Source organism: Myxocyprinus asiaticus, chromosome 16 (genome assembly GCF_019703515.2).
Source record: "Myxocyprinus asiaticus isolate MX2 ecotype Aquarium Trade chromosome 16, UBuf_Myxa_2, whole genome shotgun sequence".
Classification (NCBI taxonomy): Eukaryota; Metazoa; Chordata; class Actinopteri; order Cypriniformes; family Catostomidae; genus Myxocyprinus; species Myxocyprinus asiaticus.
This window is the reverse complement of record NC_059359.1, coordinates 33,053,274-33,079,739: the sequence shown is the minus strand read 5'-3', so window position 1 is coordinate 33,079,739 and position 26,466 is coordinate 33,053,274. Positions and strand designations below refer to the sequence as shown.

Sequence of the window (26,466 nt, the reverse complement as noted above, 5' to 3'; positions counted from 1 at the left end):
CCTTTAAACCCGCCCAGTGAAAGAGCAGAGAAGACACGCCTTTGTACTGGCGGCTTCTCACTCGACAGCCAATCATATGCGCGATAAGAAGATCGACAGGACTGAATGGCCAATGAAGCGAGTGGAATGGGTGAGGCTTAGCCAAATTGACGTGGCTTGAGGCCAATCGAAGAAAAGTTACAGGTGCCGCTACAGGACTGTCGCGCGGTGGGGTAGAGAGATTTGGGCACTCTTTGTTGACAGCAGCTCAGTGTGTTTGACGCGAGAATGGTACCTGAAGCTGGACGCCCCAGATTCCTCATTAATGCCGTGAAATCTGAAGACTGGCGTCTGGATGGCCGCACCTAACAAATGACAGAAGCCAGAAGTGGGACAGGATCCGAGATCATTAACTTTCTTGGCTTAATGACAGTAAAATACATTAAAAAAAAGAGCACAGGTAATGATAACAATAACAATCATAATAATTATTATTAAAATTATTATTATTATTGTAATTCTGGAAGAATTTTTGAATAGTAATTGTGAAGTAATTACTGTTTAATAATAATAATAATTATTATAATTATTTTAATTATTAAATTATTAAAATGAAAACTATTATTATGATTTTTTATTAAACAGTAATTACTTCACAATTAGTAAAAATTCTACTTGAATTATCTTTGCTGATTAAAATCTTATTAAAATAAAAGAAAAAAAATGCAATGCAATAGAAATGGAGACAAGTCAAGAAAACACTTTTATTCATTCTACAAATGTTTATGAAGCACGTTCTTTTTACACAGTAATGTGAGTGGTATCAAAGGAACAGCACAGAGGCCTGGACACTGATTGACCAATAACTTCATTGCATTTATAAAAGAAAACAAAAATACAACATGAGCCACTGGATGCCATGGTGATCTCAGGCATCTTATAATTAGTCTGGGTAATGTTTTTTCTTAATTGTTTAAAAAATAGAATTGAGGTCAAAGTGCAAGAGACTGAGGTGGAGTTATGGCAGAGATGCCAAACTGGGGTAACCAGAAAAACACACAAATACACACACGCACACACACACACACACACACACACACACACACACACACACACACACACACACACGTTGGTGCGGCTATCATTATGAGGACTCTCCATAGACATAATGATTTTTATACTGTACGAACGATAGATTCTATCCCCTAACCCTACCCCTAAACCTAACCCTCACAAAAAAACCTTCTGCATTTTTACATTTTCAATAAAACATAGTTTAGTATGTTTTTTTAAGCGATCTGAATTTTGGGGACACTAGAAATGTCCTCATAAACCACATTTATAGCATAATACCCTTGTAATTACCAGTTTGTAACCTAAATGTTTTTTCTCGTAAACCACCCAAACACACACACATGCACGCACGCACGCACGCACGCACGCACGCACACACACACACAAAGACACATTAATAAAATAGATGTCAACAGCAAATTAGTCTAAGTGGATCAATTAAAACAATAACTATTTATTCAAATAAAGCTCAGGGCTACATATCTAAGATTTTCCTATTATAGTAACAACTATACAGTATGTAGCCTTAAATTTATACTGCAATATTTGAATAGGGTTCAATCCAGTGCATCGTTATTTTAGTCCACACCAAGATAGGAAAGTTTTATACAATCTTTAACTGTTACAGAACATGATTTATCTTCTGCCCATTCAGAATATGCATATTAATTTGGTTATATATCCACCACTGAGCTAAAAAATGCTAATGCCATGCAAATATTGAAACATAACTGCAGTACATTACAGGTGTTCTTCTGTCAAAATAAACACAGAATCAGGAGCCTACATGTCATCAGTTTTCACTACCTTAAAGGGACAGTTCACCTGAAAATAATAACAATTCTGTCATAATTTACTCAACTTAATGTTGTTCAAAACCCGTATGACTTTCTTTAATACATGGAACTCAAAAGAAAATGTTAGACGGAATGAACGCTTCAGACACCAATTCATTGTATGGAGAGCAAAAAAAGATCCAATTAAAGTGAATGGTGACTGAGGCTGTCATGCTGCATAACATCTTTTGTGTTCCATGGAATAAAGAAAGTCATATGGGTTTTGAACAACATTAAGTTGAGTAAATGATGACAGAATTTTAATTTTAGGGTGAACTATTCCTTTAACATCAGTATCATGTCACCATCCTAAATTTCCCCATTACACCCAAAAACCTCAAAACAAGCAGGCTCACTTTCAAAGGCACACAAAAAAACCTGTCCAGCAACATGTTGTAGGTTGGGATGTTTGTGTGGTTGTGAAGGAAAGACATAAAAACAGATGCCCCAGTCAAGGGTGTACACTACAGTGTAAATAAATCAGTTACCATAGATCCTACTACAAGCTTTTAACACAGTGATGAAACACTGAAGGAAAACAAAACATGAAAGTCTAAAATCCCAATAGTGCTGATGACAGATCCTGGCAGATATGCTGCCCAATGAGTCAAATCAGCCAGAACAGACAGTACTTTCTCTTACTTTCAAGCCACACCCTTAAAAAAAAAAAAAGAAAAAAAAAAAAAGAAGAAGAAATGTATTCTTAATACAATGTAGTTTTCCATACATACAACTAAAAACAAAGTAATACATTTTTGGTCTGTGCAATTGTGGCAAATGTGGTATGTTACATTGTTACAAGTTACATTAAAAGTGCTTTACACAATCTGTGGCCACCTGACTTTGTACTGTGTGTACCATGATACAAAACAGTGGTCTGACTTGAATAAATAGATCATTTAAAAAAATACAGTACATGAGAGAAACAACTTGAAAATGCTGCAGCTTTTCAGTAGTTTCTTGTTTTGCAGTGACTCTAGCAGGTACACCAGCATTCAATTCAAGACACAAACATTCTTGCAACAAGTAATCCGATTTTGTCAGAGAGGAGATTCATGATCACTGATGACAATTATTATTTGTGCATGATATTGCTATTGGATGTTATGTTTAATAGTTGTTTCTTTCTACATTCTCTAAATTCTTAAGTCTGAAAATGCTCATACTTGTTACAGCCACTAGGGGCCACTGTTGTGTCTCTGTCAGGTACATGCTGGAGCGACTGCAGATCAGTGATGATTCAAAAAGATTGCCAGGTCCAATCAGCCCACTGGATTGGTGTTGCAGCCCTCCTTTTGCAAAATGACCTTTTCTCTCAATCCCTCTGTTCGATTCTCTCCCCAATGTCTAATTCAGTCTGCACTCTGACTCAAACTTCAACAACTCAAATGTTTGCTTCCTAAGAGTTTCTTTACCTCCTGTTTGCCCTCATCTACACAGGTCCTTCTCCACAAAAGTTTCTTTTTAAGAATGAATTGTGTTCGCTGAGACAAGCCCTGTCTGTGTTGTTTTAGAACCCGATTCGCTAAAGGAATTTTGCAAATCAGTTAACGGCGCAGATATGGCCAAAAAAATAGCGCCTTAAGCTATTTGCATGATGCAATTCACCTGCTTGCAGGCCGGTTCTTGGTGCTAAGTTGTCGATGATGCAGCAAACTACAGAAGACCTGGTTAAGCTGTATAACTGGTGGTTAGTGCATAAGTTAGTGACTGTGCCAAAATACCGCATACACAAGTGGCCCAACTGTTTCGTGAATTTGCCCCTCTGTCTCACTGTCTTGCTTTTTGGTTCTCTGTGATTCTCCCTTGCCAATTCTCCATCTTTTGTGCTTTCTGTCTTTTCTCAGTATACTGTATTTTAAGCATGACCTGTTATCATAAATCACCCCAATGTCTTTCAATTGCCCCTTTATGGTCCTCTTTACCCTAGTCCCTTGTCCAAGTCTGTCTTTTCAGCTCTTTGTCTATTCCCTCCTTCTTTCTCTCTCCCTACCCCCAGTACTAACTCCTACCTCTATCCTGACCCCTTTCCATTCTGTTTTCTCTATCTCTTTCTTTGATCACTGTGCTACCCATGCCCTTTCATGCCAGCTGCATGGCACAGTGTATATGCGGGTGCTAACTACAGGACTCCCATCGGGGCGGAGGTGTGGGGCATACAAAAGAGGGTGAGGGAGAGGGGCAAGAAGAGGGGGATGGAGAGAATTGGTCAGGGCAGGGAGGGACAGAGGAGGAGAGCTGCAGAGCCACCTCATTCTCATAACAAAATGAGGAACGGGACCCCTGGATGTACTTTTTCTCTGCTAACTCCTTAGCACTGCAAGTGGGTGTGTCCGTGACCTCATATGTTCTGTTGAAGTAGGAGTAGTCCACCTAGAGGTGGGGAGAACACATGACAGATACAAAGCATTACTAGATTTACATGTTTGGAAGGAAATGGAGTAAAAGAACATAGTTAAAGGTGATCAAAATTCAGCAGACATTACATTACAACCACCTCATTTCCACTCAATAGTTCTATTTTCCCTTCCCTTACTCCATTTTTACTTCTCTGGGCCCTATTTTAAGAGTGCTAGTGCTGAGCGCAAAGTCAATGGGCATGGCCATTAAAGTTTTGGTATTTGTGTGCAAGCATGCGCTAAGTTTTGGCACAAGTGCATTTGGCGAAATCGTGCGCAACGCGCTAATGGGCTGGGTCAAGTGCAATTTAATTCTGAGGTTCTTCTCCGGTTATTGAACCATCTGCGTCCTATTATAAATTTAATTTCCTGTCAAGCACCAGCGATAAAACCAAAGACAGCACATTCATAAGAAGTTAGTAGTGTAAATGGACTGTCTGCAATAAATTAGAAGAATAGTAAATGATGTTCTTTTCTATGACAGTGACACGCTCCTTTTATTTGCATGGAAAATTTGGTTCTCGTCAGAATTTGGAGGTAAGTTCCGCTAAATTATAGAGAATGTAAGAATTATTAATCATTTTCATCTACAGTACTGACACACAAATTATGGCAAGCCTAGTATTAACAGTGACCGTACCAGCACTCACTTCACTTCACTGGTCAGTTTTGATTTTGAAAAATACAATTAATTTATTGAAACACAAAAAAATTAAACCAAACATTTTTCTAAATTCAAATTACACTTCAAACAAAATGAAAATATAATCAAAATAATGGAGTGATAAAAAAAAATCATACCAAATCCAAACATTTTACCCTCTTCAACTTCCAGTTGAATTGTTGTTTCACTATTTTTCAAAGTTTGGACATTAATTTTATTACCACCTTCTGGAGGAATCTCCAAACTGCAAATGTAGGAACTGAATTTAGATGTTGTGCTGAAAATAGATGTGGTAATAGAGCAATGACATATTTCTCAGGAAAATAGCAAATTGTGCTTTGCGCCACTTCATTTACATACAATAAACCCCCAGTTTGCACGCAAACACCTACAGATAGCGCAAACACTCACACCCCTGGCCACTTGCGCTGGCATGAAAATTTCGCTTAAAATTTGCACTCTCAAGAAAATTGAATAAGACGTAGCACACGGTCGTTATGCGTAGCGCTGCACTTTGAGCACTCACGAAAATAGAGCCCTCTGTCTCTCACCTGGTAGCAATTCTTCCTTTCAAAGAGCACAGGCTCAAATCGGTGACCCCAGACGATCTCAGAGGTCAGGTATGAAGAACGGCATTGGGTTGTCATGGCAGTAGCCTCCACCATGCCCTCCAGAATCACCACCACCTCCAGCTCTTTGTCTCTCTCTAGTGTGCATCTGTCCATCTCGAAGAACGGACTCTCCTCATCGATCTCGTGCACAATGGTCACAGGTGACACCAAGAAGATACGATCTGTTCCTGTGTCAAAGCCGACATTGATGTCCACGTTGTCCAGTGGCAGGAACTCCCCCTCAGGGGTCACCCGTGGCTGCAGGAAAAGTCAAAGGTTAATGTTTTTATTGCAGTTTCAGATAGAAGCGTTTTTGATGACTATGTCCTAGACAGACATGACGTGACAAACAGGGGCATGTCCAGATGTCCAGATTTTATTTGCTTGTTTTAGCTCTTACGGTGTGTTGTGGAGTCAAAATGTGAAAGAAATAAAAGGAAGACAACCACAAACATCAGTGGAAGACAGCAAATTTGTTTTATTCAACCAGGCTGCTACGCCTTGTTGGTTTAAATCGGAGCAGAAAGCAGTGTCAGGAAATGATATTTATTCAAGTGGAATACACTGTGTACAGTCATCCGAAATGAAATATGGCTTTATTGGCTTGAACGTGCACTGTAGATCGCGCTGCATGTCACATGATCCTCGAGATTGTGACACTGAAGTGCAACCGTGAAGAGGTCTTGAGGAAATCCAGTGAGGGACCATTTCACTATAAACAATGGTAACATTCACTGCAATCACTGTACAAAGTGACAAAAAGCACTATGATCATCCGTCCCGATAGAGGTCTGTGCGGGACTGTTTTTTCCTTCCCGCAAGATTCTATCCCACACATGATCTCTCCCGCTAATTTTTACTCCATGTTCAGCCGCTCTCATCCCGCAGTGATTTTCTTCCTGACCGCTCCCGTTCCCTCAACCCCGCATTTGTTTTCCACAGAGGGTGAAAGCCATACAAATAGACATGTGTACACATGTAAAAACTTTTTATTTTTCTGTTATTGCAATTATCAGAAGATGTGTGACATGATGTCCATTTGACTTGCCTGAGGTTGACCAAAACACTAACTGACCATTAACCTGTCCAAGTTACACATCCTTTGATGACACAGTGTGCCCACACTTTGCTCTGCCATTCTTCTAAAGCCCCGTTGACTACCTGCCTGCTCTAAATATTGTATAATTTGATGCACGTACTGTGTGCACATTTATTTTACCTAGTAAAAAAATTAACAATTATTATTATTTTTTTCTTGTATTCATTAATTAATCAAATCCACATCTGATTTTTCAGGATATTTTCTGACTGCCTGCTCCCGTCCACATCTCATGGACCTTCTTCAACTTGGAAATTTAATCCCGCACCGCAAGAAACAACCTACAGGATTTCCACGGGAATGCACCACTACGCGTCCCATCACCTGTGCTTGAAGTGGACAAGCCAGTACTCTTTTATATCCTAACTAGACAAAAACTGTAATGCTTTAATCTTCTGCATATTTCATCATCTTATTCTAGCCAAGAACCGTTCATTAATTCAGATATGAAATGTCTGACTGCTGTCCCACATGATGTTTTGGGGTGTGTATAACATTGATGTGTGCATCATAAATATGTTTTTTAAACATGCAGGATATCTCGTTTACTTAAAATATCTGCCTCAAACAAAGTTTTTAAAAATCTTAAAAAGATCCGATGCCACATTGACGCAAACCTTGTAAACTTTGGCAGGTTCTTTATCATAATCATGTGTAGGAGTTAAAATTAAATTAATACACCTACACTATCAATTTTTTAATTAGCAGAAAGATGGGTAGCTCAGTGGTAAAAGACACTGGCTACCACCCCTGGAGTTCATTAGTTCGCTAGTTTGAATCCCAGGGTGTGCTGAGTGACTCCAGCCAGGTCTCCTAAGCAACCAAATTGGCCTGGTTGCTAGGGAGGGTAGAGTCACATGGGGTAACCTCCTCGTGATCACTATAATGTGGTTCGTTCTCGGTGGGGCGCGTGGTGAGTTGTGCATGGATGCCGCGGTGGGTGGCGTGAAGCCTCCACACGAGCTATGTCTCTGTGGCAACGCGCTCAACAAGCCATGTGATAAGATGCGCGGATTGACGGTCTCAGACACGGAGGCAACTGGGATTCGTCCTCCGCCACCCGGATTGAGGCAAATCACCGCGCCACCACGAGGACTTAAAAGCACGTTGGGAATTGGGCATTCCAAATTGGGAGAAAAAGTTAGCAGAAAATTGAGTCCTCATATAGCCTATATTTATTTCCTTTTATAATGTAATGCATTCAGTCTTAATTCATAGTACGTCTCTTAAGAAAAGATGCAAAATTAAATATTTTTTGGAGATCAGGAAAACAGTTTTAATATCAGATTAAGCAAGTTGTTTTTAAAGCACTGTTTAATGAATCAAATTACCTTTGGCAGTCCCAATATATGGCTTAATTGAGTACCCTACACAAAAATCTATGCACATTCTTTATATGTAGACCTATGATAAGATTAAGAAATATCTACAATATCTTTATTGTCTCAAAATACAACAATAGCTTACTTGATAGTATTACGTCACGGTAGCATCATCTCTCCAACTCCAACTCAACAAAATTGCACAGAACTACTGTGTTCATATTAGCAGTGTCCATAACATTTATGCAGTTTCAAGAGACACTATATACATTAAAAAATTATACTGAAAAAATACAAAATGGAAAAAATAAATGCTATTTGGAGTCATCTGTGTTTTGCAGTATTAACATTTAAAAAGAGTTAATCAATTATTTAGCTTAGTAACATCTATTAAAAATTCCTGAAAATGTACATATCTTATTATTAATAATATCAGGGATGTTGAGTTACGCTTCATGCCACCCTTGAATGAGTCTGTGCCCCACATGGGCCACTCCAGTCAAAAAATTCTGGACATGCCACTGGCAACAAAGCGCCTTATGATAAAATGTCTTCTATTTAATTCTTACTTTATGTCCTAAATAGCCAAAGTTAGTTAGGACATAGTCATGACATAAGTGATGAAAGAAAAACTGTTTGTCTGTTTGTTTAGTTTGTGAACGAATCTGTCTTTTTTAACTAATCTTTTAAGTGAACGAATCATTGTTGTTCACCTCTGTGCACTGACTCATATTTTTCGTTCACTGACGTCTCTCCCTTTCGAAGCCAATGAGCTCTAGTTTGAAGCACGAGACTGCTTTGGTGTCTTTTTTTTTTTGCCTGGAAAGACTGATTATAACGTGAGCCAATAGCATTCGAGTGCAGGCTTTGAAGCAGCATATCGCTGGTTTGATTGGCTGAATGAATACGCCACGTCACTGAACCAGTCGAGTCGGTTGTTTATGTCTGACCAAGACGTCTCGTTCATGAACAAACTGAATGTACTGGTTCATGCACATACTAGATGAAAACTGAGAGTCGATGTCTCTCTAAAAAAAGGTAATGGGCTCTTTTAACTGGAAGGTGGGACTGCCATTCCTACAGCCGTCATATTCAGTGTTACAATTTCTCCATTCAAATGTATACCAGTGACCCATCTAATCAGATATTCACCATCTTTTGCATAACCCACACAGTTAGAACATAAGCTCTCACTTGAGGACGAATTTATGGATGTTCAAGAAGGGGAAAGACCTTACAGCACAGTACGCATCCTCAGTCACAGAAATTGTCAAACCATGGACACAATTTGTAAAATTGCACTCCAAATTGGCATTCACATACATTTGCAAATGCATTTTCTCTGCAATGTCACAAATCAAGTGACCTGTCTGTGCACATCTCAAAGATTTTAACTTGCAGTCGCAACTTCATTGTGCTGTCAATCACTTCGATCCAAACGACAATGACTACTATTTTTTGGTCTCCACAATGTAGGCAAATCCTGACAACACACACACACACTCATCATAAATATGCTTGCATGAATTCTTACACAATGCTCATGTCATAGCCAAATCAAGACCAGAATCAGAGACTTTCAAGCACATACATACTGACACACATACAGCTCATTCATCCACATTTAAGACAAAAAGATTTCAGTCACTGTTAAATAAAAACATAGTGACACAAATACATTTAATCAGGCCCTTAAATTAAGTCATATAAATACACACGCACAATGAAGATCAGAAAGACAATGGTTTGCTCTGGTAATATTAATCTTCTCTGCGAATCTTATAAACCCTCGATACAAAGCAGAACACAACAAGCCCTCATTAACCAAACCCACTATCCAGATGTCCATCTCTCTCGTACTCTCTCTCTCTCTCTCTCTCTCACTCTTTCTTTCTCTCCCATCTTGTTATGTATTCTACGTTTTATGCCTAGTATTTATTTCCATGGTACTTTTTTGGACATGGCAAGTCTATGGTATTCTTTGAAGTACCTGGGAGTACCATGTGCATTAATTATTCAATACCACAGTAAATATCAAAATACTGTAGTATTACCATCTGGTGCCATTACTGTACAATGGTACTGTCCTTTTTTAAAGACTTCTCTGTCCCTGTTCTAATTTTTCTGATTATTCTCTCTGATCTCTTTCCAATAATTCTGATCTAAATTAACAGCCATTATAACATTTGCCTTAGAATTGTGGCAAGTTATTGTAAACATGTTACTAAAAGAAACTGCTAACTCTTTTATATCAATTATAGAAACCCTCTCTTGCCCATTACATCTAGAAAATACCTAAAATAAAAGTGCACACAGTAAATATGTATAAAAAATATGTATACTCAGAAAAATTTGTACAGTATAAAAGCATGTACCCTCACACAAGGATCCAGTCATATCAATAGCTTATAAAAGCTAATTATTTTACATGGACATGTAAAGATCACGACCAGACAAATACTACTACTCACTTTGGGCCCTACTTTAAGACCATGTTTTAAGCACAGTGCTATGCAATACACCATGCGTGCAAAGTCAGTGGGCATAGAATTATTATTTTTTTTTTGTATTTTCATCCAAGCATGCACTAAGTCTAGGCACAAGTGGTTTGGAGAAATCGTGCGCACAAAGTGTAAGTGATATAAATTAATAGAGCCCATACATAAGACTTTGGTAGCTAGTGCCAAATGGGGTGTATGCAATACATTAGATGACAATAGAAATATAGACCATTTGCATCTTACAAATTTTATTTTGCAAAGTGTCATTTTTTAATGTCAGGTATACCTCTATGACACACTCTTTCTATATGCATGGAAAAGGTGTTGCTCATCAGGATTAATGGGATGTAGGCTCCATTAAAGAGTTCACCAAAAATGAAAGTTTTCTCATCATTTACTCACCCTCATGCTATCCTAGGTGTGTATGACTTTCTTTTTTTTCTGCTGAACACAAACAAACATTTTTAGAAGAATATCTCAGCTCTGTAGGTACATACAGTTCAAGTGAACGGTGACCAAAACTTTGAAGCTCCAAAAAGCAGATAAATTCAGCATAAATATAATCCATAAGACTCCAGTGGTTAAATCAATGTTTTCTAAAGCGATCCAGTTGCTTTTGGGTGAGAAAAGACCAACATGTAACTCCTTTTTCACTGTACATCTTCACATCAGCAGTCTTCTTCAGCGATCATGATTCCAAGCTCAATTACACTTCCTATAGCGTCATCTAGCGCTCTGCTCATGCATCAAGCACTAGGAAGTGCAGTTAAGCTTGAAATCAGGATCATACCTAGACACTGCAGTTGCAAGATTTACAGTGAAAAAGGAGTTACATATAGGTCTTTTCTCACACAAAACCAACTGGATTGCTTCAGAAAACATTGATTTAACCACTGGAGTCTTATGATTACTTTTATGCTGACTTTATGTGCTTTTTGGAGCTTCTGGAGTTCTGGTCACCATTCACTTGCATTGTGAGGACCTACAGAGCTAAAATATTCTCCTAAAAATCTTCGTTTGTGTTCTGCAGAAGAAAAAAGTAATACAAAGTTTGGGATGGCATGAGGGTGAGTAAATGATGAGAGAATTTTTGGGTGAACTAACCCTTTAATGAGTTCACTGTATTTGAACATATCATTGCACTATTACTGGACTTGAGAAATACATTAATTATGGCTGACCGGACATAGTACATTTCTACAGTCGCATTGGTAAGTAAAAACATTTGCTTTGTCGTGATGCTGCATCCACAACGCGTCAGTATAAGTCCATATCAGCCAGCACAACATAAACAAGACACAAACAAGTACACTCTCAATATTGCTTACCTTCAGTAGCTGTGCTCGTACATGGGCCTCCACCAGGTGGCTCTTGCGCAGGTTTCCCACTCGCCACATCATGCAGAGTTTCCCGTCCCTCATGGCCACTACGGCCACATCGGAGAACACCAGTGTCTCATTGCGCTTCTTGGGCTTGGCGATCTTAGCCATTACCGCCCCGATGATGAAAGCGTCGATGATGCAGCCCACAATGCACTGCAAGACGACAGCCAACACCGCCAGGGGGCAGGCTTCGGTAACGCTCCGGAAGCCATAGCCTATAGACGTCTGCGTTTCCAGAGAGAAGAGGAAGGCTGCCATGAAGCTGTTCACCTGCTGAAAGCAGCGTTCCTCTGTCTCCACTACAGTCTGCACTGAGCCAAAATCCTCTGCAGGTTCGATAGGAGCCAGAGAAGAAGGATTAGATAAAGGGGAAGAGGATGATGGTAGGAGAGCCAGATCCCCATGAGCAGCGGCGATGAGCCAGAAAGTGAAGCCAAAGAGAAGCCAGGAGAGCAAGAAGGAGAGGGTGAAGACCACGAGCATCCAGCGCCAGCGGATGTCCACACAGGTGGTGAAGAGGTCGGTGAGGTAGCGCTGGCCCCTGTCGCTCATGTTGACAAAGGTGATGTTGCAGCGCCCATCCTTGCCTACAAAGCGCCGTCGGGGCCGGCAGCACTGGCCGCGGTGATCACGGGGTGGCAAGGGTGAGAGCGGAGGTGAGGATGATCTCTTGTTCCTCTCCCACCTCTCTTCTTCCCCAGCCTCACCCCTGAGCATTGAGCCACGCCCTCCTCCTCCTCCACCCCTTCTTCCTCCCCTTTCTTCATCATCCTCATCATCTTCCTCATCCCTCCCTCCACTCCTTCCTCCATTGCTATGGTGTAGGTTAAGCACTTTGCCATTAGAGTTGGGGGAGGGAAGCGCACCTGAGAGGGAGGAAGTAACGTCATCACTTTGGGCCAGCCTCATGACTTCCTCCTCATCCAGGGGGTGTCCACGACTGCACTGAAGCGTCGCTTTACCCGAGCAGCGCCCATAACTGCTGGTGTGTTTGGCAACTAAGCAGCTGTGTGATGCTAAAATTGTCTAAAAAGGTGAGTTGCGTTTAAGTGTTTGGAAAAAATGCAAACACTTCTTAGAGTTGTTGTCAAAAAGAGCTCAGTTCAAGATTTTGCTGATAAATCCAGTGTAGAAATGATACAAAATCTGTATTATGAAAATATGCTTTTGTGAGAATGCTCACAGTGATATATGCAAAATATGAGTCGTAACTTCTGTTCCGCAGCAAGCCTTATGGCCTGATATAGTCCTGTTTGTCATTTAAATCCCGACAGCCAATCATTGCCCAGAGACGGAACACAGTCGCATTAGAGATCATCTCTGACATCATCTGTTGAGTAGCAATGATGATTACGGTCCCTCTTTTGAAGATTCAAGTAGTGTCTCTACTTGATAGATAACTATCAAAATCTCAATAAGATTAACCAGTTGTTACTAAACGTAAAGTTCTGGAATTGTTAGATGCATTAAACGAAGAAAAAAAGAATGATCATCATCAGTGTCAATGCAGTTTCTCAGCTTTACCAACAGTTTTGATAAGGTCAGAATGATGTAGTGGTGTCAGATTTACAAAAAAAAAAAAAAACAAACAAACAAAAACGGAAGGTGCTGTTTTATGCCTATGTGTAACATACATCAAATAATTAAGAAAGTAAGCACAAACAAAAGGCACAAATAAACAAGGCAAAGCTTAGGCAGAGCAGGGAGTCAAGAATGCAGGGGTAGAGTTGAGCTGAAGACTAAAAGGAAATATACAACATAAAGGAAAAACATAAACAAGCTTAGTCTAAAGCTTTAGAACATGTAGGGAAAGTCAAAGTAACTGACAAGAGCAAATGATTGACATGCAAAATAGTCTATTACATATAGAAAAACTATAGCAAATTTTGAAACAAATTAAAATAACAGCATGCATATACAGACCAATTTTGCCCTCTAGGACCTCTTCACATTTCCTTATTTAAATGGAGGGATGTTTAAAAGACAAGAGAGACATGCAGTTAATATGAAAACCTTTCATATGTGTCAACATTTTAGAATCTCCACAATTTTTACTGTGAATTTTGAGGTATGGATTTGGCTTCATTATAGAGCAAATAAAACCCTAAAACACAAGACAGGTCAATTTCCGATAATCATATGATCCATTAACACGCTTAGAAAACAATTCAAGCAGTCTCAAGTGACATTTGGTCACAGAGTTGTTTTAATATCCAATGGTTTACTGTCCTCGTTCACGTAGTTTCAACAAATTTCCCAGTCTCACAGAATGGGCCCAGCTCTCCAAAAAAATGGTCACTTAACTTTAGAAAGCACTTCTGATTGAAGTGCTGATTGTACAATGTCTGTTATAACCAAATTACTGCCACATTATTAATGAAGAAAGAAAGTGCATACTTTACTGTTGGAAGAGGTTTAGAGTGAGGTTGAATTATGACCTTTAGATGAGCCTTGATCTTAAGAAAACAGAACCATGGTGATGCTTTTCATTGGCTGTCTCGATGACATTCAAGATTTTCCTCAAATCCAAGTTCAGTTTGGATGTCAAAAAATAAAAATAAATAAATAAAAAAAATCTGAAATATCCCTAAAAGTGAATATTAGGCCAGAGACAAATGTAAGCAAATCATTAACTTTACAGATTTATAAACAGCATTTTTAAACAGTATTTATATTCTCTACTGTACTCAAGAAGAACTTTATGCGATATTAAACTTTTCATGTATGCATTTGATAGGATTATATCAGGATTAAAATACAGTAATTGGATAGAGGAAACTACAGCTCAGTCCATATATATGGTGTTACCTTTTCATATATCTCCTTTGGGAAACCTGCAGTTCAAATCTTACTGAATGTTTAAACAAAAGAAAATCTTTAGAAATGGTCTCTTGCCACAGCACAAGTGGTTTGTACTGGGAAAAGCCCACTTTCAAATGAACAGATGCAAAGGATGGAAAGAGAGAAAATAACTCTCAAAAGGGAATCAACAGATGAAAGTGAGGAAAGAGGTCCTTTCTAAAGTTAGAGTTGACATAAGGGTTCATCTTTAAATGTCTGGTGCCCTCACACTGACATTGGTGGTAGAATATATCCACAGCAAATATAATTCAAGAAAAGTTTTGAAGGCCCCTGTCACGTTCCTTATTACTTCTGCAGTCTGCAGTTTTGCATTGAGAACTTCACAGAGTCTCTTTTAACTCCTAGAGAGAAGATATAATATGAAAGTTAATATCACATTTTAAAGCAAGCAAGATAAAACAAATAATAAATGTCAATATGCAACATTAAAGATACATGGTATTAAACATGCTGGTTATTCTGTCTGATTATTCTCCACAAAGTAAACTTCACAGTTCCACTAACACAGATTCCTTTGTTTCATCGGTTTATATGTAGACATTTGGGTAATTACCAATGCTGGCAGTTAAGGAAAGGCACAGGTCTTCTGTCTTTGCCCTTTCAGTCAGCAGAAATCTGCTACAAAATAGATGAATAAAAGTTCAGTCAGGATCACATTTTCAACGGACAATCCAAGCATTATGGTTCTGCTCTGGGCAAACTCACCGCCCATCCATGCACCCATGCATGGACAGAGCGAGGAGAGCAGTGAATCAAATCCCCCAGGGATAACAGAACCGATTCCGCAGAAATATTATTACAACATGGTACAAATTGTTTCATTTGGATAACGTTCTTTATTTGGACAATTGATATGATTCCAAATATTTAACAAGATTGTAAATTGAGAACAATGAATCTATCTACAACACACTGAAGACAGATTTACAATAGACTGTGAGTTGAACTGCAAAAACAGATTGACAACTGAACTACATAAAAATTTTACTTACAATCTGTGGTAACACTTTATTTTAGGGATCAGAAATTAGACAATGACTAATAATTGGACTTGTAAGGGACTAGTTAGGACAGGGAAACGAATTAGTGGAAGATATACGACACCTTACAGGGAACCGCCACATGCGGAGCACCTACACCAGTACAGGGCTCTTAGTTAGCACTTTTACTGGGCTGGCAGCGAGTCTCTCCGAAAACTCGACTGCCACAGGGCTCAGAGGAAGTCAACCAGGGAACACAGTTTGTGAACACTACTGGGAATTAATGCCACACGTCTTCAGCTCAGAGGAGGTGAAAGGCGCTATGTGCAAGCGATACACCCGGCCGGCTATCCCGGGCCTATCCGCTTGTATTGCGTGCCACTACCCGGGATGAAACCGGTTCCACCCGGAGGTGTTGCCCAGCCCACTGCTCTGCAAATGTCTGTTAGAGAGGCACCCCTGGCCAGGGCCCAGGAGGCCGCTACGCCTCTGGTAGAATGTTTTAAGGTCAAATTTGATTCATAGATGTACAAAAAAAACTATTAAAAGCTCTATAACATCCAGAAAGTCCGAAGATATAAGGTTACAACTGGTTCTTCCCATTGACAAGACAATGGAACACTGAAAAAATATGTGTATATATATATATATATAGTGTGTGTGTGTGTGTGTAGCATTTTTGCATCACGCTTTTTTAATAAATTCAACTGATGGTCTTTTTATGTCATAATTTTCTTTATTTATCACACATTATACATTTGCACATATATGGTGAAATTCTTCTTTTTCACATATCCCAGCTAGGCTGGGGTCAGAGTGCAGGGTCAGCCATGATACAGCGCCCCTGGAGCAGATAGGGTTAAGGGCCTTGCTCAAGGGCCCAACAGTGGCATCTTGGCGGTGCTGGGGCTTGAACCCCCGACCTTCTGATCAGTAACCCAGAGCCTTAACTGCTGAGCTACCACTGCCCTGCTCAGCTCAGCATAACTAGAAAGCCTTTGTTGGATATACACAAATGTATCAGTTCATTAAATTTTATTTACTAAGGCATGTCACACGAATAAGATTTAACAACTAATAACACATTGTTTTAAATTAACTTTAATATTATTGTAATTTAATTGTCTCAAAATAAAATAATGACTGCGGTCAGTCATTAAACAATTGATTCACAAAGAAGTGCAGATAAATTCACAAGCGCAAGGAAAAATTACACAGATTGAACATTATTATCACATGGCTTGTTGAGCATGTTGCCATGGAGACATAGTGCGTGTGAAGGCTTCACGCCATCCACCACAGAATCCATGCTCAACTCACCACGCACCCCACTGAGAACAAACCACATTATAGTGACCACGAGGAGGTTACCCCATGTGACTCTACCCCTCCTAGCAACCGGGCCAATTTGGTTGCTTAGGAGACCTTGCTGGAGTCACTCAGCACACCCTGGGATTTGAACTAGTGTACTAGCGAACTCCAGGGGTGGTAGTCAGCGTCTTTTACCACTGAGCTACTCAGGCCCCCCTAAGTTCCTTATAATGAATATTTTGTGTAGTACACATTAATGCAAATTAAGTAAAGCAACATTTTTTATAAATATGTACATTTCTGAGTATAAGCTATTTATTTTCTTACGTTATGCTTGTTGAGCAAACAAATAATTTTTTTCAGTGATGGAACAATTTGTTTAAATTAAAGTTTTTTTCCCTAAAACAATTATATACAAAAATACATTTTATTTTTTATTTTGTTTGGTTTGTTGATCTTGACAAATGTTTGGTTCCAGTACCAAAATCTGTGCTGTATTTATAAAGTACTCTTTACCTGTCCCGGGTCAAAAAGTACCCTAAGACAATAGGAGGGTAAAAAATAATTACGGTTAGAAATGTATGGAAGCATAATGGTAAAATGTTGCCAAATGTAAAACTATTAAAATAATCAAAGACATTTCAAGCAACACATTCCAAGTTAACATGACCAAGCAACACATTTTCCAAAACTGAGAAAGACTCATAGCAAGAACCTCTGAAAATCTCTTGACCCCAGTATTTTGTTTATTCATTTTCTATTGGGAAACCTGCACTGGCTTTTGCCTTGAACATTTGTAAAGTTAAATAAATAAAGTGAAATACACATCATCCTCACTAAACCAAATGTTAAAAGCTTTTCAGAAGCTTTTCTAGCTAAATGAAGTGTTCCTTACTAAGTGGTCTAGATACCATGTTTTATGTGTGTCATACTTAATTTCACCACCAGCCTGTGTCCTCTGACTTTACCCTTTACACGCAACTATACAGCTAACCAAGGGATGTATGTGTGAATATTCTGTTTCTGCCTGATCTCATTAGAGCACCGACCTTATTGATTAACACATAAACCAACACTGCTGTAAATACACCACGGACTGGGAGCCATTCAGCTGACTGACAACATTCATGTTTCCCTCATTTCTCTTGTTCCCTGTGTTGTGTGCTCTTTGTTGTTTTTTGAAACATGCAGCTGTCATGATTCTACATTTATTTTGTTTAGTTATCACCATTTCATATTTCTTGTAATAAAAGAACTCCATAAATCAGACCCCAATTAATGAAAAAAAGATGAAAAGTTGTTCACTCCTAATGATAAGCAGAGACAATTACTGTATAAGTAATTTGCAGATTTAACCGACCAATGGAAGCCAGAGGGAGTGCTCAGGAAACTTGTTTGAAAAACATTTTGAAAAATCTGTTTGGTGACGCTAGTGATGCAGAAACTACATACTGCAGCGGGACTGTCTGTTTGTATAACCAGTGGAAGACGGGGAAAGTTTCCTGGAATCTCCGTTTAGTGGCGCAGAAATGACACGCATTAGCTTTAATCCGATGTAATGAAAATTTAAGTTTTAGCCTAAATTGTTTATCCTGCAAAAATAAGTTAATGTCCATGTTATTTGTCAACCACTCATAAACCTTCCTCCCTAAACATTGTTGAAGTTATCAGCAGTTACCCCCTCCCTCCTTATCTCTTTCTTGTCTTCATGTTAGAGGTGTCTGGTGAACGCATCCATTATGAGAAATGAGTGTGGCTTAAACACCCCTGATCGTCTCCAGTGTGTGGAGCTTTCAGAGGTGTGAGATACGAGAACGCCGCAGGTCCAAGGTCAGCGTGATATGGGGACGCTCTAGAATAATTGTTGGCAACGGGCCAGAGCAGCAGTGCCAGGCTTATTTAAGGGTATACCGCTCACAAATTGCAATTAATAGAAAACTATCGAAGACCACCAAATCAGGTCAAAGGTTACACAACAAGACAAAACCAAAATCAACGTTGTTAATCTACATATCAGGGTTAAAAACTAATATAACCTTTTGATCTCTTCTCCTCACACATGCTCTGCATTTCACCTTTTCAGAAATCTTTTCAGAGATAATCTTATCTAGAATGTCTCAAAGTACTCTGCTAATACATCACAGCATCCAAGGCTGATTTCAAGTGTTAAAGTAGGCCAAAATTCAGGTTTGCTTTCCCCGTCTACCATTGGTTATTAGAAAGTACACATGGTGTACAGAAGTTCTATTATACCATTTTTAATTCAACATCAATTCAAATTCAGAAACTGAATTGGAATTTAAAAGGCATTTTCAATTCAATTCTGAATGGTTCACAACCTTGGTAAGTGTGACAACGTTTTACTTTGCACAGAACTATAAAATAATTTTCTGTGCCTATTGTCAAAAAACAGACAATTTACTATTAATAAACATTCATTAGTAAAATTACAACATGTAGGTTTTTTTATCTTTTCTTTGCAGTATTTACGCTTAAAATGATTTGTACTTACATTTTTAATGTAAGATTATAGAATAAATAATTTAATAAATAAAAAACATCAGCAACCTTTCTCCTGACCATCATACCCAATAAAAGGCAAAAAGTCCATTAAAAAAATTATGGTAACACTTTACAATATGTTTCCTTTTGTTAACATTAGTTAACATGAACTTACAATTAATACTTTTACAGCATTTATTCATCTTGTTTCATGTTAATTTCAACATAGTAATACATTTTTTTAATCAAAAGTTGTATTAGTTAACATTAGTTAATGCACTATGAACTAACATGAACTAACAATGAACAATTGTATTTTTATTAACTAACAATAACAAAGATTAAAGGATTAGTTCACCCAAAAATGAAAATTCAATATTTGTTTACTCACCCGTGTTGTTAAACTATATAGATTTTCTTTCATTTTCTTAACACAAAGGGAGAAATTGGGGAAAACATTGAGCTCAGTGATGTCAAAGAATGGCAGTTTATGGTGACCACTTCTTCAAGCTTCAAAAGGACACAAAAGTATAATTCAGAAGTCTAATAAATTATTCCATGAGACTCATGATTGTTATGAAAGTATATGATAAAGTTTGGTGAGAAATAAAAATGAAATCTAATGTATTATTTAGTGGAAAGTTTTACTGACCCTTGATCTCCTGTGCGTGTTCATGATAGGGTAGGAGAGCAACAGTTCAAGTGAAAACTCATTTTGTTAATCAAAAACAGGTCCTCCACAATGATAGCGACAAAAGAACACAACACAGCTGCACACAAAACAGAGAACAGAACTTCCTAAACATGTCTGAAGAGTTTGTAGTCAGAATTCATGCATTTCTATGCCCAGCCTTATTTTGTTGAGTACTCAGAAATCAAAAAGAAACACAGACTACAGACAGCCACAGTCACACCGTATCCTAACCTGATGGCAAACAACATGCGATAAAAGGTATTTGTTCTACGGTAATCAGAGTTTTTCTCCGAACCAGCCATGAAGAGTGACGATACATTCTATTGATCGTTTGTTTTCTATTTTCGGCATTGTGCAATTTATGCCATCCACTGAACTGGCACCGGTCCAAAAACTTGGTTGGGCATAGAAATGCATCAATTCATCGACTACAAACTAATTTTCATTCAGACACGTTTTGTACGTTTTGTTCTCTATTTTGTGTGCAGCTTTGTTATGTTATGTTGTCACTATCGCTGTGGCGGACCTGTTTTTAGATAAACAAAATGAGTTTTTGCTTGAACTCTCCAGTTTTGTGAGGGTGCTGCGTGAATTGTTGCTCTCGTGCCCTATCATGAATGCGCACAAGAGAATAACGGTCAGTGAACATTTTCACTAAGTAATATATTAGATTTCGGTTTGTTTCTCACCAAACCTTTTTGTTTACTTTCATTCTGAATTATACTTTTACGTTCTTTTGAAGCCTGAAGAGTTGGTCACCAAAAACTGCCATTGTATGACATCACTGAGCTCAATATTTTTTCACAATTTCTCCCTTTGTGTTAAGAAAAAAAAATGTAAGTCATCTGTGGTTATAACAACACAGGGGTGAGTAAACAATTATTTAATTACAATTTTTGGGTGAACTATCCCTTTAATAAATGCTTTAAAAAATATTGTTCATTGTTAGTTCATGATCCCTAATGCATTAATTAATGTTAATGAATGGAGACTTATTGTCTGCTTTATGCTCTATTGTATGTACAGTATGTGGTGGAAGTGCATGCTATGCCACCAGCAAAAGAATACAGGCAATAATACAACAGCCCACATACTGCACAACCAATCCATAGTGTCATCGATTCCCCTATGCCACAAAATGGGGCCACAAAATGTGCCTTCATGTCAGTGCATTCACATGGCCAAGCTCTGTCGCTCACCATTGTCTCACAACACATCAAACCTTGAGGCTGATGGACTACAACAGCAGAAGACCACATTGGGCACTTTATTAGGACCATAGTGTTCCTAATAAAGTACTCAGTGATTGTAGGTCTTCCTCTAAAGCATGTTTTATAATAGCCTGCATCAAACTGTGTCCCTCTGACTCACAAATGTTGTATGACGGTCAGTCTGTGACACTCCAAGCAGACGATCTGAGCTGTGTAAACTGAAAGCTGTCAGGAGATTGCTGCTCTCACTGGATCCGCACTAGTGCTAAAGAGAGCAACTTCAAATTAAAAGAGCTTCATGTGCACCAGGGGCAAACTACAGGGAGGGCAGGATGGGCATCCGCCCTAGGGCCTGGTGTGAGAGGGGGCCTGCAACAGTTTAACAAAAGGAATCATAAAAATGACTGCAGGTGCCCGATGGGTGACGATAAACAACCCAGGCTCCCCAAGGAGTGAACCTGACAGGTTCTTTGCACTGGGGCCCGTAAGATCCAAGTTACGCCACTGATGTGCACTATAAGTAGATGTCATATTCACTGTGCACTTCATGCCCAATTAGTTTGATTTGGTCTTTTGTGAGAAAATGCTATTGTTAATGTGCACATACCATCCATGGTTGCTGGACTACTGTGTGACTTATTTTCTTCTTCCTAATGTATTAAAATTTAGTCAATGTACAAACAATGACTAAAACTGGTTGACTAAACAGAAACCAGAGGAAACTGTTACCTACCATTTAAATTTTTTTATAGGTTTGTGTGAAATTTTGAGTAAATATAGTGATAAATATAAGTAAATTATTATTATTTTTTTTTAGCAATATTATGTATATGTTATTTGCTATATTAAATTGTGTGATATATTGGCATTATATTGGCAACCCTGCTCTCTGGACATCGGCATTGGCCATTAAGAATTCCATATGGGTAGACCACAAGTCTATTCAAACAAACAGAGACACATGCTTTGTTCGGAATAGCATACAACCAAAGCCTTTCTAGGCCATCTTTGAAACGCTCTCAGGAAGCTATTTCCAGTCATTAAAGTACAGCTCCTGTCTACTTGAATGGGGAAAGACCAAAATCTCAAAAATGATTTGTCAAGATTATGATCAAATAGCATATTTCAAATCAACAGTAAAATCTAAAAACACTGGAATCATAAAATGTGCTTCTTTAATTCAGATTACACTAAAATTGTAAAAACGCAATTTTCCCGACTTGTTTAGCTAATGCACATGTGCATTTAAAGTTGATTGACAGGCAATGTCTGTATCTTAAAGGTGATTGGCTCTTTTACCTGTAAGGCAAGACTTCCTTTCTATATCCGATGACCGTTCCAATTTTTCCCATTTATTTTAATAGAAGTGGTCCATCTTTGCTAAATAGTCTGTGATACTACTATACTAATCTTACTATTTCTGCCATATACAGAGTTTACTGAACAACTATACTGTTGTATACATTTTTCGGGGGAATCAACCTACGAATGGCTTACTTACAGTTTCTGCATATTAAACAAAAGTAGGAGAAAGAGTTTAAAAAAATACACACTTCAGCTTTAAGGGAAGTTGGTCTGGTAACCTTCTTTTATCTAATCCAAATGCCTGTTATTCTTCAGATTGTGACATGTGCCTCCTGCAAATAATATTACGCTCCACCCCATACTTTTCTGTCTCCCTGTTTTATATGCTGCAGTCTGTCACTACTGAGACAGCAACACTTCAACCCTTGGAGCTAATAAACTAAGTGAGATATACATGGGAGTGCTATATTTGTTTGAAACTACCTGTTGTTGCAGTACTATTAATGAGTAAGCATTTACTGAATTAAATGTATTTTAGTACTTCTATTTACCATGATCCTATCCATTTCTATAGGGCACTATGACTATTTAACCCTTTTTGGGTTATAAGCTCAATACTGGTGGGTAGTTGTCCATGGTGAAGTCCACTCCAGTGTGGGCTTCACAAAAGGGCATATTGAGAGTGTACCACGACCGCAAAGGAGGTGCATGCTTCTGAATCATGAAATGACAAATGAGACACCTTGCAGTCTCATGAAGTCCACAAAACCACCACAAGTCCACAATAAACACATCATTTGGGACAGAGTCAGGGTGGTTGCCAACAAGATCATAAGCATCTGTCTGTGGTATCCCTTACTTGTCTTTTAATGACTGGCACACAAGACCTCTCTCTGCCATTGAGAATGTATAACAAACAGGCAAGTACAAACAGCTATTTATAAAGGAATTTTCAAAATGTTATTGAAAATAGTTTAAGATTACAGTACACTGAAAAAGTGGTAACCTGCCATTACCACATGAAACACATTTTTAAGTTAAATTTTTTTTTTCTTTTTCTTTCTTTTTTTTCCAGTAAAGCAGGTCACAACACAGGAAATCAACTTTTACACAGTATTTCATGTCATCTACCCTCTAGTATTTAAATTTTTTTATTGATGTTTGGAGTGGATAATATCTCTCCATCGTCCAGACATCTGAGATACTTTGCTGAGTCTCCTCATGCATGTTTTAATAGAAATATCTCTTTTCCAATATCCATTATCTCTGACTCAATTTTTTCTATACCTCCTCCAGCACTGCCTCTCTCTCTCTTTCTTGGAGATTACTAGACTGGAATAATGCATAAATCTTTTCATCTCATTGTTATTCCTCCCTTTTCTCTCCCTCTGTCTTTCTCCCTCTCAACCTCTGCACTTAAGGAAAGTAAATAAAAAATGCAGTTTATCAGAGACATATCAAAGGCTCGCTTTCAAATGATGCATCCAAAGTTAAACTGGTACATAATAACTATACAGTATAATATAATTATTTTGAAAAATGTAAACCCTTCAGATTACAGTAAATGGGATATAAGGAGTAAGCATCTCTCTCTCTCATGCTGTTGCTTTGAGACTCTCTCTCTCTCTCTCTCTCTCTCTCTCCAATCCATCAGGTGGAGGAGGATGAAAGATGAAAAGGTAATCCTTCTGTTTGAGATTAAGTGTTCATTTTCACAAAACTGCATTCACTTCAAAACAGATATTCCAAATAAAAATGATTAGTATAATGTTGCTAAAGTGTCATTACAGAAATCACTGCATTTAAATAACCTGTTTACTCTCCCCTTGTGAAAACTTGAGAATTTATTCTTAGAACTAATGACCTTGAGTTTAATCTCACTCCACTACAAACTAATAATACTGTAAACAGCATCAGACGAAGGAAGGACAAATGAAATGAAAATCCTCTTTGCAGTGACTCAAAAGGAGAACAGTTATATTATATTGATCTTAACACACAATAAAGTGACATTTTGCATCTCCTTATGGTTTTCTAAAAAGTTAAGGCAGCTGTTTACCTGCTTTGGGCTGTTTATTTACTATAGGATTAACACCACTGAAAACAATTGAAATGTCTGTACTGCAACATAATGCAATACACTCAAAATGTTAACCTGCAATTGTTACATTAAGGAACTACATTTACCTGATCTAACCCTTAAATGCATTTTGTATTCAGGTTGATTCTGAGATGTAAAATCATATTTTTTGGCTTGAATCAAACCAGTTAATTTAGATGTTAATACATGAAGCACATTTTTTATTTTTAGTGTACTATGAGATTATGACATTAATGCTGGATAATTCAAATACTACATTTAACTAAAAATCTGCACTAATCTTCTCTCTTCAGCTATTCACAAATACAAATTAGCCATTGTTGTATGTATATACCTTGGGTAACACATTTCAATAACTATGAGTTATATAATCCACAAACATTATTACACTGTATAGCCCTAATGTTAAATAGGTTATTGAAAATACATTCAAATAGAACTGACCGTTTGAGTCATACATTTTCATATTGACATTTGAATAATGTTTGTTCATGAAACATTTTCAGCACCTGCTGCTAAACTATCACAAATATTTTGTATAATGTTTGTTGATCCCTTACGACATTATAGTTATTTGACTAAGTGTTATCAAGCCTCTGACGTCAGCTGCTGTGCATGAGGCCTGATAGAAATGCCCTGTGTCACCTTGACCTGGACACAGGTCAGCTTGGTAACAGCGGATTTTTAACCAGTTGTATCGAAAGTTACAAAAATCTTTGTGAAGACCACAAAAGGAATCTAAACAAAAGAGTCGATATTAATTTTATATCTAATAAACTACACCAGATATTCAGTACTTTAGGCCATACGGCAAAGGTATGTGCTCCAATTGTTTTTTATTTTTTCTTGTAATACATGAAAAGCACTTACATTAAACCGTTTGAAGTCAATTTGTAAGTTTCAAGAACCAAAAACAAAACACTCACCGGCTTGTGCACAACTGTCATCACATTATAATCCAGCTGAGAGTGGTTTCTGTTCCATGTCAAGTTTATTTTATTAAATTACTAAATCTCAATTAATATTTTTTAAAACAGAAGTTCGATTTAAAAAGGCTGTTTGATCCTGCGTCGCATTAAAAAGCTTTGTGAAAGTGGACTTTCGTAGGTGCTTTCCGCGTGCTCTGCTCCACTCGTGCTGCTCACCAGCAGGCAGGAAGAAGAAGTTCAGTGAGAGCGGCGTGATGCGCGAGAGCAGCATCCTCTCCCTGTGTGTGCTTAACCCGGGTTCATGTCATCATTAGACCACTCAAACATACATTTAAACAGAAACCATATAATGAAGCATTTAAATAAAAGACTATACAATATTATGGATGGATGGATTTACAAGTGTAAATGTGTAAATGAAAGGAATACAAAATATTTTCACTTCGCTTGAAATGAGATGTAAGATGCCTATTACCCTTTATCTTGCGGGGGGGGGATTAGATTGATCAATGGAAAATGCTCTCCAGGCACGGAAACAGAATGAGAGAGAGAGAGAGAGAGAGAGAGAGAGAGAGAGAGAGAGAGAGAGAGAGAGAGAAAGAGAGAGAGAAAGAAAGAAAGAGAGAGAGAGAAAGAGCAAGAGAGAGCGAGAGAGAAAGAGAGAAAGAAAGAAAGAGAGAGAGAGAAAGAGCAAGAGAGAGCGA

General features: G+C 38.2%; 1 protein-coding gene across 1 annotated transcript; it reads right to left on the bottom strand.

Annotated features, from left to right (window-relative positions):
• Positions 1–719: 719 nt before the first annotated feature.
• Positions 720–25,948, bottom strand: LOC127454528 (inward rectifier potassium channel 2-like). The gene is given in 6 exon segments (XM_051721823.1): positions 720–4,262; positions 5,504–5,821; positions 11,814–12,799; positions 12,802–15,070; positions 15,283–15,347; positions 25,760–25,948. Coding segments are annotated over 4 exon segments (1,602 nt in total). The 5' UTR covers positions 12,845–15,070; positions 15,283–15,347; positions 25,760–25,948; the 3' UTR covers positions 720–4,007.
• Positions 25,949–26,466: the final 518 nt, after the last annotated feature.